Source organism: Herpailurus yagouaroundi, unplaced genomic scaffold, assembly GCF_014898765.1.
Source record: "Herpailurus yagouaroundi ecotype Mexico unplaced genomic scaffold, PumYag 186, whole genome shotgun sequence".
Taxonomy (NCBI): Eukaryota; Metazoa; Chordata; class Mammalia; order Carnivora; family Felidae; genus Herpailurus; species Herpailurus yagouaroundi.
Genome location: NW_024412417.1, coordinates 18,078,820 through 18,100,537, shown reverse-complemented (window position 1 = coordinate 18,100,537; position 21,718 = coordinate 18,078,820). Strand labels below are relative to the sequence as shown.

At 35.6% G+C, this 21,718-nt stretch overlaps 1 protein-coding gene across 5 annotated transcripts in view; it reads left to right on the top strand.

Annotated features, from left to right (window-relative positions):
• ANGPT1 (angiopoietin 1) overlaps positions 1-21,718 on the top strand; it is a 245,140-nt gene that overhangs the window by 169,027 nt on the left and 54,395 nt on the right. For all 5 annotated transcript variants that reach the window (XM_040494250.1, XM_040494249.1, XM_040494251.1 and 2 more), the window contains exon 5: positions 18,841-18,968. In XM_040494250.1, the coding sequence (XP_040350184.1) occupies positions 18,841-18,968 (128 nt within the window). The remainder of the gene's footprint in view (positions 1-18,840; positions 18,969-21,718) is intronic.

Sequence of the window (21,718 nt, the reverse complement as noted above, 5' to 3'; positions counted from 1 at the left end):
CATGGAGCAAGTAAATATTCAATATAACTTTCTTGGTTGTATTGATTGCTGTATAAAAGCAGTAAAAAGAACATTAGTCTCAGAAGCATTTCATGAAATTTGCACTCACAATTTTCTCATTTTTTAACTTCAGAGAATGTATTCATAAGCTCGAATTTGTGAATTCCCAATATATTCACTAAAAGAATGTGCTGGTTTTTTCTTTCTTGCTTGCTCTTAGATAAAATCTGAAATACTGTCGTGGATAAATATTTGATGTCATGGTGGTAGACATTTAAATATAGAGGGCAGAAATTAGCCAATATTCAAGGTTGATTCAGAGTCCTGGGGAGAATTTCAGGAAGATTCCCATATTAAAGCTAATGTTAAATATTTCTTTTGTAGAGGGGGAGAAAGAGGAGTCGCCTGCAGGGAAAAGGAGATATAAAAGTTACCAATAACTATTGTGAAGGAGAAAGAATCTTTATTGTTAGAGGCTTTTATTAAGATAACTTATGTTTAGTCCTGTGTGGAGAAGACCTAACCAGAACATCCAGGCATATTTATTCTGGGGTGTCTTTGTGACAATAGAAGTGCATTTTTTTTTAATTCCAGTATAGTTAACATATATAGTTATATTAGTTTCAGGTGTTGGAAATACAAATTTTTAATATGATTGGAATATCTGGAGCCATTTGACCATTGACAATATTTAGGCCTTCGGAAAATATTTATCCATTTGCCCAGCCCCACCCGATTATTGAATGAATGCCTCTGGGTGTGCTCATCCACTTCACGCAGATCCTCTCCCTAGCCTCAGGAGGGCTCTTCAAAGTTTGAAGCTTAAAGTCATCTTCTGTAGTGGTGCTTCGCTAATCAGCCTTTCTCTGAGTGAAGATGCAAAGAATCCTAAATAGTGATGAGTGAAAGAGACCACTTCCATCTGAAAGCTATGGTTGTCACTAAACTGTGGCATATGTGACCATTCACATGGTGGTTCAGTGTGCATATGCAGTACATAGACTCCTTTAATTTAACAGTGGGCTTGAGTTATATGAAAAATTAGCTCTATTCCATGCTTTCATGTATAGATACGAATATAGATGATAATTCCATCTGAAGTGATCTTGTTTTAAAGACATTTCACATTTCTCTATTACACTCCATTACCTTGGATTCTATCTCCTTTAGATAGTCTAAACAAGTCCTTCATATACTTTGTAAGGAATATATTTAAACAGTAAGTTCCCAGAGCTCCATTTGGGTGTACTCAGAAATGTGATTGGGAAGGAAAAAACCTGCTAATCAGTCAGCGCCTGCCAAAACCTTGAATTAGAGTCCACTGGAAAGAAAGCATGGTATGATTTTGCCAGAGAATTTTAATAGAGCTCATGAGTATTTAGAAATTAAGTATTAATATGAGACATATCTATTCTCATATTGAACTGAATACATTAGGGGGAACATTGAAAACATATTTTTCTTATCATCCTGAGACTTAAAGCACATGGAGTTGAGTATTTCTTTCTTTTTTTTTTTCCATGATGTTAGAAATATCAAGCCCTGGTGATTCTCACAGAGCTCATATGTCTGCCTGCTTATCATAATTTCACTTCTTTTCTGAGTATTTGTCTAACAAATATGTCGTTAAACTTTTAGAGCCATGGGTGGGAGTGACTGCAAAAGTAAAATTCCTGGCTGGGTTTGGAGTTTGGGTGCAACGTCAGGCAACCAAACATCTGTTCGAGAAACATTTATTAAGCAATTATGATCCTAATAGATGCTACCCATCACATACACTCAGGGTAGAAGAAAAGTAACTATATCTCTTTTGTCATATAGCATATCCAAAACAAATAAAAATAATAGAGACAACTTGTCTAATACTTCTCTTGATGTTTATTTTCCTTTTAATGATACAATCCTAAAATGAATTCCAATTTAATTACAGGACTTGTGATCCTCATGTAACTCTATTGCCCGATTTTTCCAATGGGTTCTGTGCTCTTATAACCATCGGTTTTATTTGCTTCTTGCTAATCTTTGTTTTAATTCTGTAGTTAAGCATTCTAACTAAATATTTGATCATTTAAGGACTCATAGATGACACAAAATGGAAATGCCTCTTATTGAGGTATCCATCAAGATTTTAATTCTCTGCATATCTTCATTTTCACTGGCGCCTTAGTCTTCAGTTACGGTGAATATAAAATTTTAAATGATGCATATATCATAATACTGGATTAAATATCAGTCACTAAAATGAATTTTTTTTCATTTTAATTCTAAAACATATAAGTAAACCCTTTCCCAACTTTTGTGACCAACAACTTATTTATCAAATGGATTTATTATTTATCAAAGGATTATATGCAAATATTCTACTTTTAAATTTAAATATATGCACATACATCTAAATCAATATATCACAATAAATGCATACATTTTTTAAAATATATATTTTAAGGGGCGCCTGGGTGGCGCAGTCGGTTAAGCGTCCGACTTCAGCCAGGTCACGATCTCACGGTCCGTGAGTTCGAGCCCCGCGTCGGGCTCTGGGCTGATGGCTCAGAGCCTGGAGCCTGTTTCCGATTCTGTGTCTCCCTCTCTCTCTGCCCCTTGCCCGTTCATGCTCTGTCTCTCTCTGTCCCAAAAATAAATAAACGTTGAAAAAAAAAATTAAAAAAAAAAAATAAAATAAAATATATATTTTAAAAATTCAAAGAGAATTCTTCTGAAAGCTTTTCCAAAATCCTCATGAGCTGTGTTAATGATAAAAAAGCCAAAATGTTTAATTGACTTTAAGGGTCCTCTGTTTCCAACTTGACCCAGTCACTTCTGGAGACGGCCTGAACATATCACTACAAAGTAAGAGAAGAAATTTTTAGTGCATTTTCTCTGTCATCGGCAACTAATTTAACCTTTATGAGGTGTTTCATCATTTTGTAAAGTCAGGATAATTGTGTGTACTTCTTAGTGATAGGGAAAGGATTAAGTTAGGTACTGCATGTAAAGGCAAACAGCACATGACATAGTTGACTCATTAAACTTTAGTTCTTTCTTTCTCTTCCAAGTAACAAGATTCAGTTAAACACAAATTTATTAAGTGCTATCTATAAGCAAAATTTCTTTCATGGAAATTGTCTGAACACAATGCTCAAGAGTTGAGAATCATCCAAACTCTTTCTTTTAGCTTTTGTTTTCTTGTCTAAAAGGGGATCATAATGCATACCTGATGAGTTTATAGTAAATTAAAAGACATTTTTATAAAACATATAGCATCAGTGCCCATCCACAGTAAATGCTGAAAAAATTTTAGTTAGTTTTATTTTTATGGCTTCTAAAGTGCTTAAAACTCACTAAAGTTACATGATAAAAACATTCTTAGGAAGTGCCGGCTGGAAATTTATCATTTCCCCAAACGTGTTCGGCCCAGGAATTGTGAATCCATCTTTGCACATAGGGATTATTTTTGTTTAGTTTCACAGAACTTTTCCTACTAAAATATCTAATGTCATAAGATGCATTTAAGCTAAGTACAATTTTTGACAAACACATTTTCTTAAATAATTCACCAACCTGTCCTCTTCTTGTTCCAAACAGGCAATAGTGGTGTTCTAGGCAAATAATCATTTCAAACTGAATTGCATCCATTTTGTAAGTCTTCTGGGTAAGATACTTTTTTTTTGTCTTACCTTTGTCTGCAGACATTTGGTCACATTTATTCTTAGAAACATTACCCACTAAAAAAAATATTGCCCTCAATGTTATCATAGCGTCAAAACTTAGCTGATTGCTTCATGGTTTTGGCAATTCACAGTTATTGCTGGACTTAAAAAGTTTACATTGATAATGGCATGGAAACAAGGTTTTGCATTCTTTTGGGAAGGATAGTCAGGGGCTGTGACTGTCAGACATTCACCATTCATATTTCTGTTCAGAAGTGATTAAACCATCGCCACATACATTGAGCACACACAAGGGAAACATATTATGTGATCAAGAATTTAATTTGTAACAGTGCACTAAAAAAGAAAGAGAGTAAAAAAGAAAATAGTATTTAGCCTCCACCCTCCACCATGGGCTGGTTTTCTTACTGTCTAAATCAGCTTGGAGCATACTTCTGCTATACCAAGGTACGATTAATAAATTTATCCATTCACTTAAAAATAGTGTTCTTATGTTTCTTATTCCCTTCTGGGTATAAGAATATTCCTCTCATCCATTTCTATTTAACAAATATTTTTTGAGTTCTTGTTATATAGCAGATGGGGTTTGGACCACTGGGTAGAGAGAAAAGATGTAATTCAGTCCTTAGCGTCAAGGAAACTAGAGTTTGGTGGGGAGAGAGACAGGTAAACACACAATGACATTTCATAAACGTTTGGTAGAGGTGAGGCCAACATGCCAGGACACTAGTGAAATATACAAGAGAAACATTAAAATCATGACAGAGACATGATGAGGGCAGAATACAGCATCTACAGTCTTAAGGATGTTGTTGAGTGCTTACTATGATTCAGGCATTGCTTAAACTCTAAGTGTATTAACTTAGTCCCCACAATAACGGTATGAGGTAACTACTATGGTTCATCCCATACCTAAATGCGTAGCCTAAATCTCAGAATCAAAGCCAGGAAGACAGTGAAATGTGGAGTTAGAGAGGTAAACTGAAGGAGATCAAGGAAGCTGCATTTTTTTCTCTGAAAGCAAAAGGGGGTCATGCTAATATATGAGGACAATATTGACATTTGCATTTTAGAAAAATTACCCAAGTCACATTGTAGGAAGAATGTATTGGAGAGTTGGTAAGCTTGGAAGTAGAAGGACCAGATAGGTATGTTTGCCATTTTTTAAATATTAGCAAATATTTGGAGAGTAAATACAACCTTCTGAGCCCTTTGCATATATTAACTCATTCAGTTCTGATAACAGTTCTTTAAGCATGTGCCCTTATTAGCTTTATTTGACAGATAAGGAGACTAAGCATAGAGAGGTAAATAATTTCTAAATATCACACTGCTAGCAAACGAGCAAGCTGAGATTCGAACCCAGAGTCTGATTCTCGAGCCTGTATGTTATCTAATATACTATGATGGGGAGGGAAGAGAAAGAGTTGATAGTGGTTTTCATCCAATTCTCAAAAGGATCCCCTAGGAGAGAAATAATGAAGTCAGATTCAAAGGGGGAAAATGGAAAGACAGATGGAGGGGAAATTTGTGAATAAAAAGAATCAGAATCAACAAGAAATAAAGACCTATTAGAAATAGAGTCAAATATAACTTTTAATTTTCTACTTTGAGTAACTGATGGGATGTTGATGACATTCCTTAAAATCAGCAACATGTAAAGAGAAACAGGTATAAGGGGGAAACATAATGAGTTTAGTTTGGGGCATATTGACTGAGGTGACTATGGGAAAATTAGAATCTGGAAGTCAGAGAAATAAGAATATGGAATTCAAGAGTGAAATCTGGATGACTGCATAGACTGCTGTGTCCTCACAACGTGGTAAGTCCGTGCAGCAAATGAAATCATTAAAAGTGCATATAAAGCAATGACTCAACCATTTGGGGGGTTGTAGATCCACTAGAGAATCTGATAAAAACTAGCCTACCATTCCTTCTCGCTTAGTGCAAACACTCAGGCACAAGCTTATGTGTAATTTCAGAGAATTTACATGGTAAGATTATGAACCCAGTTTAAAATCATAAGAATGTAAAATCAAAGAGAGAAAATTGAGAGTTCTGTAAGGGATGGCCAAAAAGAGACCAAAAAGAAAACAGAATTAGGGAGGAAAAAAACAGTAGTGAACAGTGTTATGGCAGAGAGACAAGACTGCTATGAAATGTCTTGTCTTAATAGCAAATAAGCAGAAAGGCCAAAAAAAAAAAAAAAACAAAAGGCGGACTGAGACGTGAACTTAAACTGAGATGTGGAATGTGGCTTCCTATAGGGAGAGTTTGGTTGCATGTATGGCTTAATTGCATGGGCAAGAGCCTGGGATGCTTGGGTGTCTGACTCTTGACCTGGGCTAAGGTCATGATTTCATGGTTTTTTGAGTTCAAGCCCCACATTGGGTTCGGCACTGTGCTTAGCATTCTCTCTCTCCTCACCTTCCCCTCTCTGTCCCTTTTCCTCCCCCTCTCTGTCTTTCTCTCTCTCAAATGAATACACTTTAAAAAATAAATTAACATGAGCAAGAAGAAGTGAAAGCAAAAAAATATTATCTGCCCACACCCAGCAGACTGGCCCGTGAAAGGACAGGGAGCAGTGTGTGTTGGGATGTACACAGGACAGAGAGGAGTAAAAGAAACTTAAATACCAAGAGACGTGCGCATGTTTGTTTAGGTCCCTAATATGAAGCGCAAATTTCAAATTATAAGGAGCTTCTCATGCAGCTCATTAAAATAAAAAATAAAATATATAAAAAAACTTCTTTCACATCATGTGAAAGACATAACGATGGACACTATAAATTTTTAAGTGATCCTAATTATTTTGTTTAAAATATCTTTCCCAGAGGCTGATTGCCGTGGTGTGGAACTTCTGATCATTATTTTCAGTCCTCTGGCCTTCTGAAAAGGGGAAATGAGGCATTTATTTCTTTCCCAGTGCTGAGGAGACATTTGGTTCTGTTCTCAGAACAGAATAATTCTACCATCTGAAAGGAATTTACCTCCCGTGTAGTGTCTATTGAGTTTGTGAAGTAAATCATTCAGTCAAGGGATGAGATAGTTTGAACTCCTGCAAGTCCCTTGAGTTAAGAATGATTCTAAAAACATCACAAGCAATGGGAGGAAATTAAAACTTTTTGAATGTCACTTATATAAACATTGATAAAAATAGAATATATCATTTTCATTGACTGAGTAAAATATTTGGGTTTTCGTTGACTACTTGTAATGCACAATTTAACATTACGTAGAAAGAGAAAGAAAAATACAGGAAGTCATCTACTGAACACCACAGTGAGCACTTGTTCCCATTTAATGAGGGAAATGCTTTATCTTGACAGAAAATTATATGTCAAACATTTACAATTTCCTTAAAATGAACCACATTTTCTAGCACTTCCTTTCATAAAACCCAATGGCTTTAAGGGGAAAGTGACTGTTTATTTTTGGAAATGGTATATTTCTCCTTTTTGATGGAGCATGTTATCTGCCTTTTGAAAAGTTGTACTTTCTGTGGAAAAAAATTGCGTGAATAGCAGATAGTGAAACTCATGATAGCAAAATAAAAAATAGTACAGCCTTTGACCTCTCCCATGAATCATTTCAAAACCACATCTTTTGGGGGAGACTTGAAATTTTGTGGTTAATTCTCTTTTGGAATTAGAGTTTCAGCTTCAGAAACTGAACTATCACACACACACACACACACACACACACACATACACACACACACACACACACACACACACACACACGCACAAAAGTGTTGCCTTGATGTTCCAACATTTCGACTTGAGTAAACTCCATTTCTTCTTCTCTTCTGCTTTCATGATCTGATTGATTAAAGCAAAGAAGCAGAAAATAGTTTTTTAAGTTTATTTATTTTGAGAGAGAGAGAGAGAGAGAGAGAGCACACATGCACATGATCAGGAGAGGGTCAGAGAGAGAGAATCCCAAGCAGGCTCTGCACTGTCAGTGCAGAGCCCGATGTGGGGTTCAGACTCACGACTGGGAGATCATGACCTGAGGCTGAAATCAAATGTCAGATGCTTAACTGTCTGAGCAACCCAGATGCCTCGAAGCACAAAATATTTTTAATAGAATTCCAACTAAGTCATTTCCTGGACTCATCCACACTCAAGTTGAACTGAACAAGTATTTCCTGAGTCTAGGGATGTAATAGAGCAGTGGTTACTTATAGATAAGCTATGGTACTTAACGCTGAGTTCAAGTGATACCTATAATTACCTGGAGAGAGAGAAAAAAATTTTATTAACATAATTTAGTACGTATGCATCACATCAACCATACAGTGAAACCCTCATGAAATGTCTTCAGCTTTAAGAAGGGAGAAAGATGAAATAAAACCTGAGAAATACAACAACTATACAGTTAAGCTTAAATACATATAAACAAAATAATATTGATTTTTAGCATTTAAAGAACCTTTAAAACTATTGATAAAAAACATTTTTAGTTTCCTATTGGAGTTTGTCATTTATTTTCAACTAAAGAATATCAACGTCATAATTAAATACACTGGAATCTCATCTTACTACTGGCTTGGATGTTCACATTCTGAGTGGGACCATCTCCTATGAGGAAGCACATTAATATGTGACCTACTAAGAGCCATGTATCTTTTTAATGAATTTATGATAAAGTTAAATAATTAAATTAAATACCAATTAAGCCAAACCTCTTTTTCTTTTTATTTATTTATTTATTTATTTATTTATTTATTTATTTAGAGAGACAGAAAGAGAGAGAGAGAGAAAGAAAAAAAAATATGAGTGGGGGAGGGGCAAAGAGTGGGGGAGAGAGAGAATCCCAAGCAGGATCCTCGCTATCAGTGCAGATCTCGACACGGGGCTTGATCTCATGACCCTGAGATCATGACCTGAGCCAAAATCAAGAGTTGGATGCTTAACCAACTGAGCCACCCAGGTGCCCCAAGCCAAACCTCTTTTAATATGTGTGTTTTTTGTGTCTTTGCCTATACTCATAATTATTTTAAGTTGTGAACATTCTGTTTTCATAGCAAGCATGAGTTCCTTTAGAGTAGTGAATTTGAACTTTGGGTTTAATTTTAAGTGGAGATTTGGTTCTAAAGGAAGTTTGTCCCGTTGTTGTGGCCTCATATACACACTTACAAATGCACAAGTAAACTGAATCCCAACCATAATTAATCCTCCAGCTCATCTCCCTAGAGTTAGGTTACCTTAGACTGAGATGGTTACCTAACCAGTGTCTTGGATCCGCTGTGACATATGACATTTAGAGGGCAAGGCATGGTGGTCTAGAAGGAATAGGAATCAGGGCATCTGAGTTCTAGCCCCAGCTCTGCTGCCAGGTTCCTTCATATAAAAGTACCACACACCTTAGTGTTTGATGGCCTAGACAAATCCACACATTTTATGACTCATATCAGTCATTCCGTTTCTTCTCTTGGTTTTGTATCACATCTGATGACTAGGGAAATCCCAACTTCAGAATACAACCTTAGCATGGCAATCAAGTATTATTTTTCAAGTATATTTTACCATAAGAGTAAGAATCGAAGTGACATACCTCTGGTGGCAGTCTTTATTTATTTAAAACTTGAAGTGTTTTGGTGTTGTGTCGTGGGGTTTTTTTTGTGTGTCAGTTTTCAAAAGCATCTGGCAACTGCTTTCCATTTTACAGCATTGCCCAAGGACTTTCAGTCCATTTTTAATGACTTTTGCTGAAATTACTTATTTGTCTACTTAAAACAAAACACAAAAGATGCCCTTTAAGCTTTCCCACATGCATGAGAAATCTTTTGTTCAAAACCAATATATTCCAGTCAGGCCAAAAACATTACATGGGAAATTAACACACATGAAACACCTGACATATTTTTGTTAACAGAATGACCTTCTGAACAAATGGCAAGGGTCGTGTAGCACTTATAACTGCCCATCAGGGTGCCCAAAAGGGTAACACAGAAATAATTTTTGTGAAAAATGAGTATTGCTTGTTTAAACAAAGGTTGTGTGTAAATCCCTTTTCAATTTTCTATTCTTTTTTTCCCCATTCTTTGCTATGTTAAGGGTAATATGCATTAAATATACACTCATGTGTGTATATATATATATATATATACACACACACACACACACACACACACACACACGTGTATGTATGTGTATATATATACATATGTATATGCATTAAATATACATTCATATATATATATATATATGAGTCATTTCACATTAGAAGAGCATTGGAAATTTTTAAATACACTAATGAAACTAGAGTACAAATATGTAGAATTAGCTTGATGCTTCATTATTCTACACTAAAAAAATACCATAAAATTAGCAATCTACCTATGGCATAAGGTGGTTTGCATGTCCACATAGATTTAACAGTTTATGCACTTTATGCATACACCTCAATATTATTAAAAATGTACATGCCTATAATTATATGTATGGGTAATATATTCTCCAGATAATTAAAATGTACCTCATTAAGTAGTAAAATGTTAAGAAAGTTAAAAAATATTGTGATAGTAAATTTTCTGCATTGTTTTCGTCTTCTCCTTTTTCATAAAAAATTGAATAAAACCAAAGCTTTTAATAATTTAATTCATTATATTCAGCATGACTTAATTTGCATCATAATACAATTCCATTGAAAAAGTATATAATTTGTCCCTCGTACACTGACCAAACTATTCTCATTTCTTATTTTTGCCTACTTTTAAGATTACTGTCTCTTCCTCCTACACACAAAAACCCTTTTGATTATCATTTTTGTTGTTGTTGTTTTCATGCCTTATTCTAAGATGAATACAAACACACTCCCACACAAATACCCACACATATGCTTACTCTCCCTTTCCCCACCAGCGCGTCCTTTATACTTGTCACTTCAGCAAATAGTTCAGAGGCTAGAAGATCAAGTAACTAGGCTTGTGAGAATAGTGTCTAAGACTAATGGAGGTAGACTTTGGTCAGCACAATTTTTAGGATATAGATATTATGAAATCCAATGTAACTCCTCAGGCAACTCTTATTTCCTAATCCTCTGTTAGCTTCTGAATTTGTGGGCCACCAGTGCTCCGCATTTCTGCTGAGAATTCCTATCTCACAGATAATTCTGCTACCTGTCCCTTTCTTCTCTTCTCAACAGTTTTTCTTCTTTCTTGTCTTTTCTGCCCCCTGTCACTCTTCCAGTACTTCTTGCTTCCATGAGAAGAGTCTGTAGCCATCCAGAATTAAGGCCTGTCCTGATTTACCCAAGACCCTGGATATGACCTTGTCAGCTGAGATAGGTATTGCTGGGGACTCTGTGACAGATGAGTCACTGGAGTCCTATTTGAGTTTGACTTCACTCCAGGGGCCAGTAAGAAGTAGTTAAGATTCTTAGCTTTATAGTTAAAGAATCTCACTACTTAGAAGTTTTGGTGAAGTTAGAAAGCATCTCTGAGCCTCAGTTTCCTCATATATACAACATATTGATAAATATACCGCATGAGGGGGCACCTTTGTGGCTCAGTTGGTTAAGCATCCGACTTCGGCTCAGGTCACGATCTCGCGGTCCGTGAGTTCGAGCCCCGCGTCAGGCTCTGGGCTGATGGCTCAGAGCCTGGAGCCTGCTTCTGATTCTGTGTCTCCCTCTCTCTCTGCCCCTTCCCTGTTCATGCTCTGTCTCTCTCTGTCTCAAAAATAAATAAAACGCTAAAAAAAAAAAAAGAAAGAAGGAGGTAAACTTAGCTTTCCTCCTTTCAAAAAAAAATATACTGCATGAGGTATTTATGAGGACTAATGAAACAAAGCATATAAAACATACTTGGCTCACAAAATTCAGAGTTGAACACATAGTAAGTGGGCTAGTTACTAATACTAGTATGCCAATTGATTTTATTATGATCATGATTATTATAGTTCCACCAAGAAGATGATGGCTAGTTATCTACAAAATATACACATACACAGAATAGGGTTTTTTTTTTAGAAAAAAATGTTTAACAAAAATTTTAGTTAAAATTATAATGTAGCAAGTGAATGATGTTCAAGTGTTCTCTTATACCAGGATTAGAGGGACTGTGGGGAAAAGAATAGTAGATTTTTTTAAAAAGAAGCTTTTAGCTACTTACCCAAAGACTTCAGGTGTACTCTAGACAGTACATATATACACATAAATACATATAATATAAATATGCTACATTAAACTGTATGTAATTGCCATTTTTGTAGGTTAAACCAATCATGCTGAGATGTCAACCCCCAGATACTTAGGTTCATATGCGTATCTTTTATATAAAATAAAGTGCCAACTTGGAAATTTTCAGTTCAGAAGCCTCAAGCTTTTATGTATTTAAGTACTATACACATGTGATATGTATTTATAGAGTCACTGGTAACTTTTGCTCACCTTCATACCCACCCATACAATATTGAAATGTTGAATATTGCCTGTAAACCTTTTAATTTTCCACACCCTAGAAATGTAAGGTATTATCTTCTCCTATTTCTAAAAGTCCTTTCAAAAAGTTAGGAATCTAGAGAGCGTCTTCAAATGGCTTTTCCATGAGATGCCCACACACCTGGCTGAAAAGAATAGAATCTAATCAATCAGTTGTTTGCTTGTTTGCACCTTATCAGATATGGTGATTTACTTATCCATATGCTCAGTTAACTTCAGTAACCTGTCACATTGAAAATTTGTGGATTTAGGGTCAGTTCCTGTACTGTGCTCTCTGTAGTGATGATGGTCTAATAAGTAACATAAGGATTATCCTTAAACCAGTAACTTGATCCACATATATTCTGATGTTTGCTAAATACTAGCGGTAGGAATCATTAGCCACATCTAAGATTTTAAAGGAATAAAGAATTTATCCCTTTGAAGCAACTTATTTGGAAATTAGTAGAATCAAGGCCTTCAGCTTTTTACATTGTTTTTGGTAGCAAAGGCTAATTGCCTTCTGTGTTCTGTACTAGGTTTCCTGTGACTCAGAATTACCAATTCCACATTCCAGGAAGTTTTTTCTTGAGGGTTCATCTGAATTGAAGTGACCCTCCTCCTAAGCTTTATGGTTCTTCCCTCCAGTCAGCCCAGTGGCAGACATGCCATCTGCATTGAAATTCATTGGGCAAATAAAAGGCAGAGCCAGATAAAGTCAATAGTTGCTACAATCAGGGTCTCAGGTGTCTTATTGACTGAATGTTGGCTGGTGAAAGACATACATGCACCTGCTTGTGTTCCTATTCTTTCCCTTTAGATCATGGAGATTAGCCTATAGAGATAAGGCTAAATGAAAAGAATGAATAATGATTCTTTCCTGAGACTTTCTAGATTTATTTGCTGATATTGGTGTGCATAAAGTCTTTGAATTGCCATACCAGGCTCTTAAAATTAAGTTCAGATAAATGTTTTACATGTTTTATTCACTCAACTGTTATCTCTTCTGGACAGCCTTTCCCAAGTTTACAGATAGAATATATTCTCCCTAAATATTCCCAATGAATTTGACACATATATCCAAAATAAAAATTGTGCATTATCTCTCTTTGGTGCTGTAGTTAAGCTGCTAACATTATAGCTCTAGAAGCTGTTGCTAGTCATCTTGTGACCAGGTAGAGAGTCATCAACTGAGTCAAAAAGAAAAAAAAAAAGGCACGAAACCAGTTCCTGTTCACATTCTTTGAAACCTGGTTATGCTTTACCTAAAACTCGGTTCTAGATTGTTCATGATTGAATAAATTAACTTTTTGCTTAAGGTAGCTTGAATTGAGTTCTCCTCTACATGGAAGGTACTAATCATGGATACAGCTATCATGAGTTTTCATGGAAGACCTACTAATGAAAGACCTACTATGTATAGTAGGTCTTGTAGGTCTTTCTCCCATCACACTGTGATTACGTTAAGAGAAGATTGTGGTTTTCTTATGTTTGTGTCTTTACTGTCTAGGAAAAGTCATGCACATAGAAGATGTTCAATCAATATTTGTTGAGTAAATTAATATAGCATAGATTAAACTAAGAGGGGACAGGAGGCAAGCTTTTAAATTGAAAAACCAATTAAAAAGCCACAGTCTATTTGTTTTATATTTAGGCTTTCATTATTTTTTAACTGATGGCAGCTGAGGGAGAGTAGTGGGACTAGTAAGGAAAAGAGAGAACACAGAATTTGGAAGGAAATATTAAGCAACATTAAGCAAATGAAAGTTGAGGTAGCAGTAGGAGCTTCCCAATAGACAAATAGAAATATGGATCTGGAGGTCAAGAGAGATGCAAACATACAATGTCAAAATACTTATATCTTAGAAAGCTTTTATGTAGAAGTTTGAAGCCATGACAGATAGCTTGCAAAAAGAGCAAATGTATAAGAAATAGAGATCTGAGAGTAGAATCTTAGTCAATATCTATATGGTAGGTGAAGAGAGGAAGGGAACTCAATGAAGATGAAAGGGAAAGGACAATTAGAGAATAGTAAAGGGACCAAGAGAGATCAACACAAAAGGCAAGGGAAAAGATAGGCAAAGCCGGCTTCTGTAGTATGGGTGAATAAGGTGGAGGAAATATCAAATGACTTTGGTCTTCTTAGTAAAACATAAAACAAGGTCATATATAAAGAATGAGAGATGATAGAAGTAAGATTTAGCCTTGGAAAAGTGGAAAGGTCTGAAGTACACTTTTCAGGAAGTATAATAGAAAATCTGTTAGAACGGACCAAGGGTTTGACTGAGCAACATGGAGAACATAGCTGCGTTTAGAAAACATGCATTTGGATGTCATTAAATAGCCTCATTTTAGTGTTTGCCATCTGGAAGCAGGGGTGAGAGAATGAAAAAATGCCCTTCCTTGAGTTGGAATTTATCCATGCAAGGGATTAGTAGAGGAAAGAACAGTGGGTGGAGAGCACCATGAATTCCACCTGAACTGTTTTTAATGCCTGACTCTGTGATAGAAGTTAGGAAGAAAGGAAAGCAAGGAAGGCTTAGTAAGGGACTGATAGTAATGGTGGGCATCCAGACTCAATTAGTGGAAAGACAGACTCATTAAGAATTAAGGAATGGGGGGCGCCTGGGTGGCTCAGTCGGTTGAGCGTCCGACTTTAGCTCAGGTCACGATCTCACGGTTTGTGAGTTCGAGCCCCGCGTCAGGCTCTGGGATGATGGCTCAGAGCCTGGAGCCTGCTTCCGATTCTGTGTCTCCCTCTCTCTCTGCCCCTCCCCCATTCATGCTCTGTCTCTCTCTGTCTCAAAAATAAATAAACATTAAAAAAATTTTTTTTTAGAAAGAAAGGATTCCTTTTTCCATTCTGTGTCTCCCTCTCTCTCTGCCCCTCCCCCGTTCATGCTCTGTCTCTCTCTGTCCCAAAAATAAATAAACGTTGAAAAAAAAAAATAAAAGAAAAGAATTAAGGAATGGAAGAGGAAAAGAAAATAGTGTGTGATCAAAGAGGGAACTTTTAGATATAAAGATTAATTTTTTAATTCATGCTTTTAAACCAGTCTGTTACTATAAAAAATTTAAACTACTCTGACAGATAGATTAAACACCTCAATAAGGTTTCCAGTTCACTCCCCCTGGCTCTGTCCAGTTGATGCTTGTTATATCCTCCGCCACCATGTTTTCCATATCCATCTCTTGTCACTTACCATGAATTCCTCCAGATATCATCTTCTATTTTTATTAATTTTATTATTAATTTATTTTTTATTAATTTTATTAATTTTTTGAAACTTAAGATCTCCTATAAAAATGTATCCTTAGTTCTGATACTTGCAATGTTCATTAAATTCATCTTTTTAGGGGCGCCTGGGTGGCGCAGTCGGTTAAGCGTCCGACTTCAGCCAAGTCACGATCTCACACTCCGTGAGTTCGAGCCCCGCGTCGGGCTCTGGGCTGATGGCTCAGAGCCTGGAGCCTGTTTCCGATTCTGTGTCTCCCTCTCTCTGCCCCTCCCCTGTTCATGCTCTGTCTCTCTCTGTCCCAAAAATAAATAAACGTTGAAAAAAAAAATTAAAAAAAAAATTCATCTTTTTATTGTTTTCCTGTGTTTTAAAATGTTTACTATGTGCCCAGTTTTATAATATGTAGCTGTACATCTCTAGTAATTAACAAAGAAAATAATTAGTCATGCAAATTAAAGTTATGGAATTAAAACCTTTATTAACAATGTGTTATCAAATACATTTCATTTGAAATCATCTTTAAATTTTAACTGTTCAGAGGAAGTTTATATATGCAGCAAGATTAGATTACCTGGTTTTTTTTTTTAAGACTTTAACAATAGTATGATGTGATGCAGTCGATGAATAAAATAAACCAGATAGCCAATTCTGACAAGGAGAGGCCAGTTCAATATAATCCTAATGTAACCAATCAATTGTAACTCCCTAATATTTGGGCAGCTATAATGTTGGATTTGAGGGTGGAAGATCACTACTCCATTGGCTAGACTTGGTGGCCTTTCCCAGCCTGCTAGTGTCCCTTCTATAAGAGAGAAGAATAATATAGTGTTGCCATTAATCATATTATTATTATTACTGTAACATTAATAATAACTACCACTTCTTGAGTTCTTAATATAATTCAGTCACTCTGTTCTGAGTAACATAATTCATACACTTGCCTCGGACACATGTATAACTGCTCCACTTTGTAGTTTATAGAAGGGACCTTTTCCAAACGATAGTATATAGTACAAATGTCAAAGGAGAGCTGTGAACAGAGCTTTTAAACTGATTTTAAATCCTTCAATACTCTAAACTATGGCCTGGATCGAGCTTTCAAGCATAATATTTACTAATTAATAAATAATTAAATACAAGAAGTCCAATTTTTCTGGAAAGAATGACTATTTCTTCTGCAAAGAATGTGTTTCTATTTTTCAAAAATGCCAAACCATATTTCAAGAAAATGAAATATCTTCATAAGGTTGTGTTGCCATTGCAACAACAAGAACTCCACAGTATAACCATAGTACTATCTGTACCTTTTATGGTGGAATACTCAAAGCATTTTTCCAGTTATAAGACTTATATTCACGGTTTGGACATCACTTTTATACGATTAGTTTCTGGAAAAATAAAGTAATACTCAACGTTTTTCTTTTTTCTCTGTTATTGAAAACGTGTGTGGGTTTCCCTTTTCCCACACAAGGGCCTCTTCACCCACATCTTCCTGAAATGGAAAAGAAAAGAGGAGTGGGTGACAGAGAAGTGGGAAGGGTGCATATTCTCACTGCATAACTAAATAAGGGAGAGCAGGAAGTGGTCTATTCAGTAAGAGAAGCATTTTCTCCTTAGATAAGTGACTTTCTCCACTTCTTACCCAAAAAAGAAAACTGGGTTTACCGTTGAATTCCTCTTGACCACATCTTCCTGTGTTCATCTTCACAAAGGAGCTTAAATTTTTTTGGCATTTCTTTACATCCCCCCCCCCTTTTTTGGCATCTAATTTGGTTATTTTCAACTTTTTTCAACAGATTAAACATTTAGAATTTAGGAAGGTTTTGTTTAGTAGTCCATTAACTTAAAATAAGCAAGCACAAATGAACTGTGTTGATGTTTTTCAGAATATTACCTTTACATAACCCATCAACACACCCATTACAATTAAAGAGGGCTTTTGAACAAGCATTCATATATTCATTTTAAAATTGCTATTTGCATACATTCTGTGCAGTGCTTCTTCACTGTTATATGAATGTGTAGTCTTCTGATTACTTATTCTGTGTTGATATTGCAGCTGTAATTATTTATGTAAGTAGGCAAAACCATTAGCACAGATATGAGCTATACAGAAAACCATGACACTATTAAAAGTTATAATTCTGTATTTTTGTTATGGTGGTGTATCTGAGTGGATGTTTTATTTCCTTTAAATATAATTATTTTTGAAAGTTTGAAGTATTTATACTGAGATAGTTATTCTTTGCACCAATTTAGACTTCCTAATTAATCACCTATAATTACCTATAAATTAGTACATTACCTATAAATTACCTATCAATTAATAACCTCATGCATCTTACATTTAAATCAGGCTAGTGTTTTAGAATGTTAGAGCATGTAAAATCAATTTTAAAACATTGTTAAATAATATACCTTTGATATTCTCAGTATAAAAGGCCATCGTGACTCAAAGTGATTGAAAGCAGGTATTTATTAAATAACTTGAGACTTTAAGGTCAAGATGAGAAGATAATCCTAAAAAAACTTCTTGGAGGGGTTAATGCAACAAATTACTATCATATATATTTATTAGAAAATACTAATTATAAATATTTTATACATATGCCATGTGTATCTTTAGCAAAGGACTACTAAATATGAGTCATTTTTGTATTTTAATTTCACTAATGAGAACTTCATAATGGATGAAGTTCAATGAATAAACTTAAGTTCTCAGGAGAGCCTCTCTAATTAAATTTCCTTTTCCATTTGACTTCCACCCTTCACTGAACTCTTCCCCTCTATAAGTTCATTTCAAACCTTACTCATTTGTGTTCTTTTATTTGTGTTTTATTGGCCTAATAGCTTAACTTCAGGCATTATATAAAAACCAAAGTTCGGTTCCCTTTTGTTTCCAGGTAAATAAGGTTAGAGGCTCTTTTCTACTTTCTAAATCTAATTATTAAAAAAAAATTTTTTAAATAAAAATTTCTAGGGGAGGAGCTTATCAGTCTAAAGCCACAGAAAAACAATACTGCCTACTTTAGCATTTTAAACCTCCATACTGTATTTTCATGTTTGAATTTGTGATCTTTATCTCTTCCTCCTCCAAAAATGCTCTAGCATTTTTTAAAAGTTTCCTATCAAATGTAGGTGAGAACATTTTAGAAATTTTGCAAGAAAATTGACATAATTATTGCCAGTTAGAGGTGTTACACCATCACGTCATTTGTCCCTTGAATTGATGTTCTAGAAGTTACAGAGAAAAACAGGATTTAAGGAATTAAGCAAAATATAAAAAAGTGTTCAGTTAGAAATGGCTCTACAGATTTTTCCATTACTTTTGTAATTTTGTGAGTCAGGTCAGATCTATTATTGTCTTTATGATTTATTTGTCAGTAAATGCAATATTGACATTTGTTTGGAGGAAATAAAGGCTTGCTTAGTTATAGTTGGAGTCCATTTGGGTACTAATGGTACTGATATTCTTGTTCACATATTGCAATTTTTTTTTTTTGCAGTTTTACTAAAGGGAGGAAAAAAAGAGGAAGAGAAACCATTTAGAGACTGTGCAGATGTATATCAAGCTGGTTTTAATAAAAGTGGAATCTACACTATTTATATTAATAATATGCCAGAACCCAAAAAGGTAAAACCAGAAGTGTTTGTTTACGAGATGTAAAGCAGATCCTAGTTGAATTGCTGAATAATCAGATTGATTTGTGGGCTTGTTAAACTGAAAATATATATGCCTGAGCTCTTTTCTCCCAAAGATACTGTTTGCCAGGTCCATAAAAGATGAAAACCCTATTGTACAGACCTCCCCCAATCCCACACCTCCTGTCCCTCTTTCACAAAGTTTTCTATTTATCCTCTGTTCATTTCTGGGATGTCCCATTGCTCATAAATGCTTGCCTTGCATAGATTACATGTTGAAGTAGTATGCACTTCAAGTACATGGAGAAGAGTTAGGAGCAATCTTCAAAGTCCCAAGGACCCAGATGGCACATATCATGTACAGTCCAGATACTTGTAGAGGGGGAGCCAGGGTCATATAACTGGTTGCAGAATCATTGCTCTTATTAGGGTGGGAGAAACGTATTCTATCTTAACTCACAATCTTGATAGGATTTGCTTTTCATGTTTACCTAAAAGAGTAGGTTGGATGATAGGATTCATCAGTATGTTGAATAAGATCCAAAGTAAACTTTGAAGCAAACACTATGTTCCTGCTGTCATATCTCCTTTATATATGCTTTCCCCCTATTTATTCATTAAATCATCCATCCATTCCTTCACTCAATACATATTCAGTGAGTGTCATTCATCAGTCCCTGCCTAGGGACACAATATAGAACAAACAGATCCCACTGTAGTGGTGAAGACAGACAGTTACACAGATAATTACAACATACTGTGGAGACAGTCTGTTTGAAGCAGAATATATGGAGAGCCTTGAGGAGAGCCATGCTCTTTGACATGTAAAAGCTTTATGTAGCCCAAGGTGCCAAGAGGGACCCAAAGCTCCAGGAAGACCACCTGCCTTTGTAATGTTCCATGCTCAAAAGATGAAACAACTTTCCTCTTCTCTTTGCCCCACCTAAATTACCAGTCCCATGTCCTCATTTCCTGTGGATACTGAGCAAGTGTTCTTAGAAGGCCTTTCCTAATTCCCTCAAGCAGCTTTGAATGACTTTCTCACCAGCAGGGTTCTACAAGGCAAGGACTGTGTCTTTGATTTTCTAGGACCCAGCACAGTGTCTGGCACATAGCAAGTCTTCATTAAATATGTGTTTGAATGAATGAATAAATGACCTTCTGATGATAATACCAACACTTCCATGTAGTATACAGTAAGTCAGTCTAATTTAGTCTTCTTGATTATTAGTCTCTTTCGATGGGTGAAAGAAATGCATCTTAGAGACCAGTGTGCCAGATGTTACATCATTGTCAAGAGCAGAGTCTGGACTCTCCCAACATCCTGTCTCTCCTCAATACAGTAAGGATTAGTGGTTTAAGTTAGCTCAGTGTTTTTTGTTTTTTTTTTTTCCATTTCCTCGGAAAAAATTTCTTCTAAAAGAGTCCTTTCATGCTGTTCTATAATGAGGAAGGGTGGGGGGGAGGGAGTTCCATACATTGCTACCTGGGCCACCCACCAAAGAAGTTTAGTTTCACCTGTTTTTCATTTGGGGCTTCTGTGAAAACCTCACTTAAATTAAGTGCTCCATGGATTAAAAGGGGGAAAAAAACTGTGAAGGTACAATGGTGACTCTGGTAGTAAAGAGAAGAGGGTAACTTATTGTAAAGGGAAACATTTTGAATCCTTTGGATCTTATGATATTGAAGCCTTCTTACTATACTTGCTGATATCTTAAAAGAATACTTAAGCGTAAATTCAATTGGTATTGAATTTACACATGTATACACATCCACATACTCACACACCATCCATAGTAGTGTTTAAGTGTATCAGAAACTGTCCTGGGAGAGAGGAGTGGAGCTAGCAGAAATACTCTATAATTTACCTACAGTATTCCCCAAGACCTGAAAGAATCCCCAAATTATTGTCAGTTCCACTAAAATAGAATTTGACTATAACAATAAAGTTATCTAAAAATATTAAGTGACCTTCCTTTAGACATCTAATGATTCTATGACATATATGAATATAAAAATAAAACAAGTTTTAAGGTTTTTAGATTAACATTCACACTTTCAGAATCCTTTTCACTCTATCACCCAGTACTGTCACATGGCCCTGGGTTTTGGCAGAGAGGACATTACAAATAAAGTTTTGATCACTTCATGTATTTTAATTCATGTATAACTACCACCAGTTTGAGATACAAATGATGCACAGGCTGTTTCAGAATCACTGCTCCTGTTAGGATGGAAGAAAAATATACTATCTTAACTCATAATCGTGAACAAATTTGCTTTTAATATTTACATAAAAGAGTGGGTTGGAGAATTCAGTTCACTAGTTCACTGGCTGACTTCTGTGTTGGTTTCATCAGGATAGCATGATTTCAACCTACACCTCTGCAAAATGGTGGATTTTGCATGTGATGGAGCTTCAGGGTTGTTCCTGAATAAATTACATCTAAAATATTAAATTCACAAGTGCCAAATATCTGCTTAGTCAAGCTTTAAGGTTTGGGCCTAAGAAAAAATAATAGCCTGAGCAGGTTAGCAATAATATCAGTATAAACATATAAGAGGCAAATTTTTATCACTGTGGAGACAGCCCCAGAGGAAGGAAGTTCACATGTTGTCTGGTCAGGACTATCATGAGGTTTTAGTTTTGTTGGAAATAGCAGAGCATAGTGAGAGAAAGCGATCACTGAAAAGAAAGGAGAAAGACTTCGGCTTTCTTCTTGACTTGGGTGTTCCTTCCTT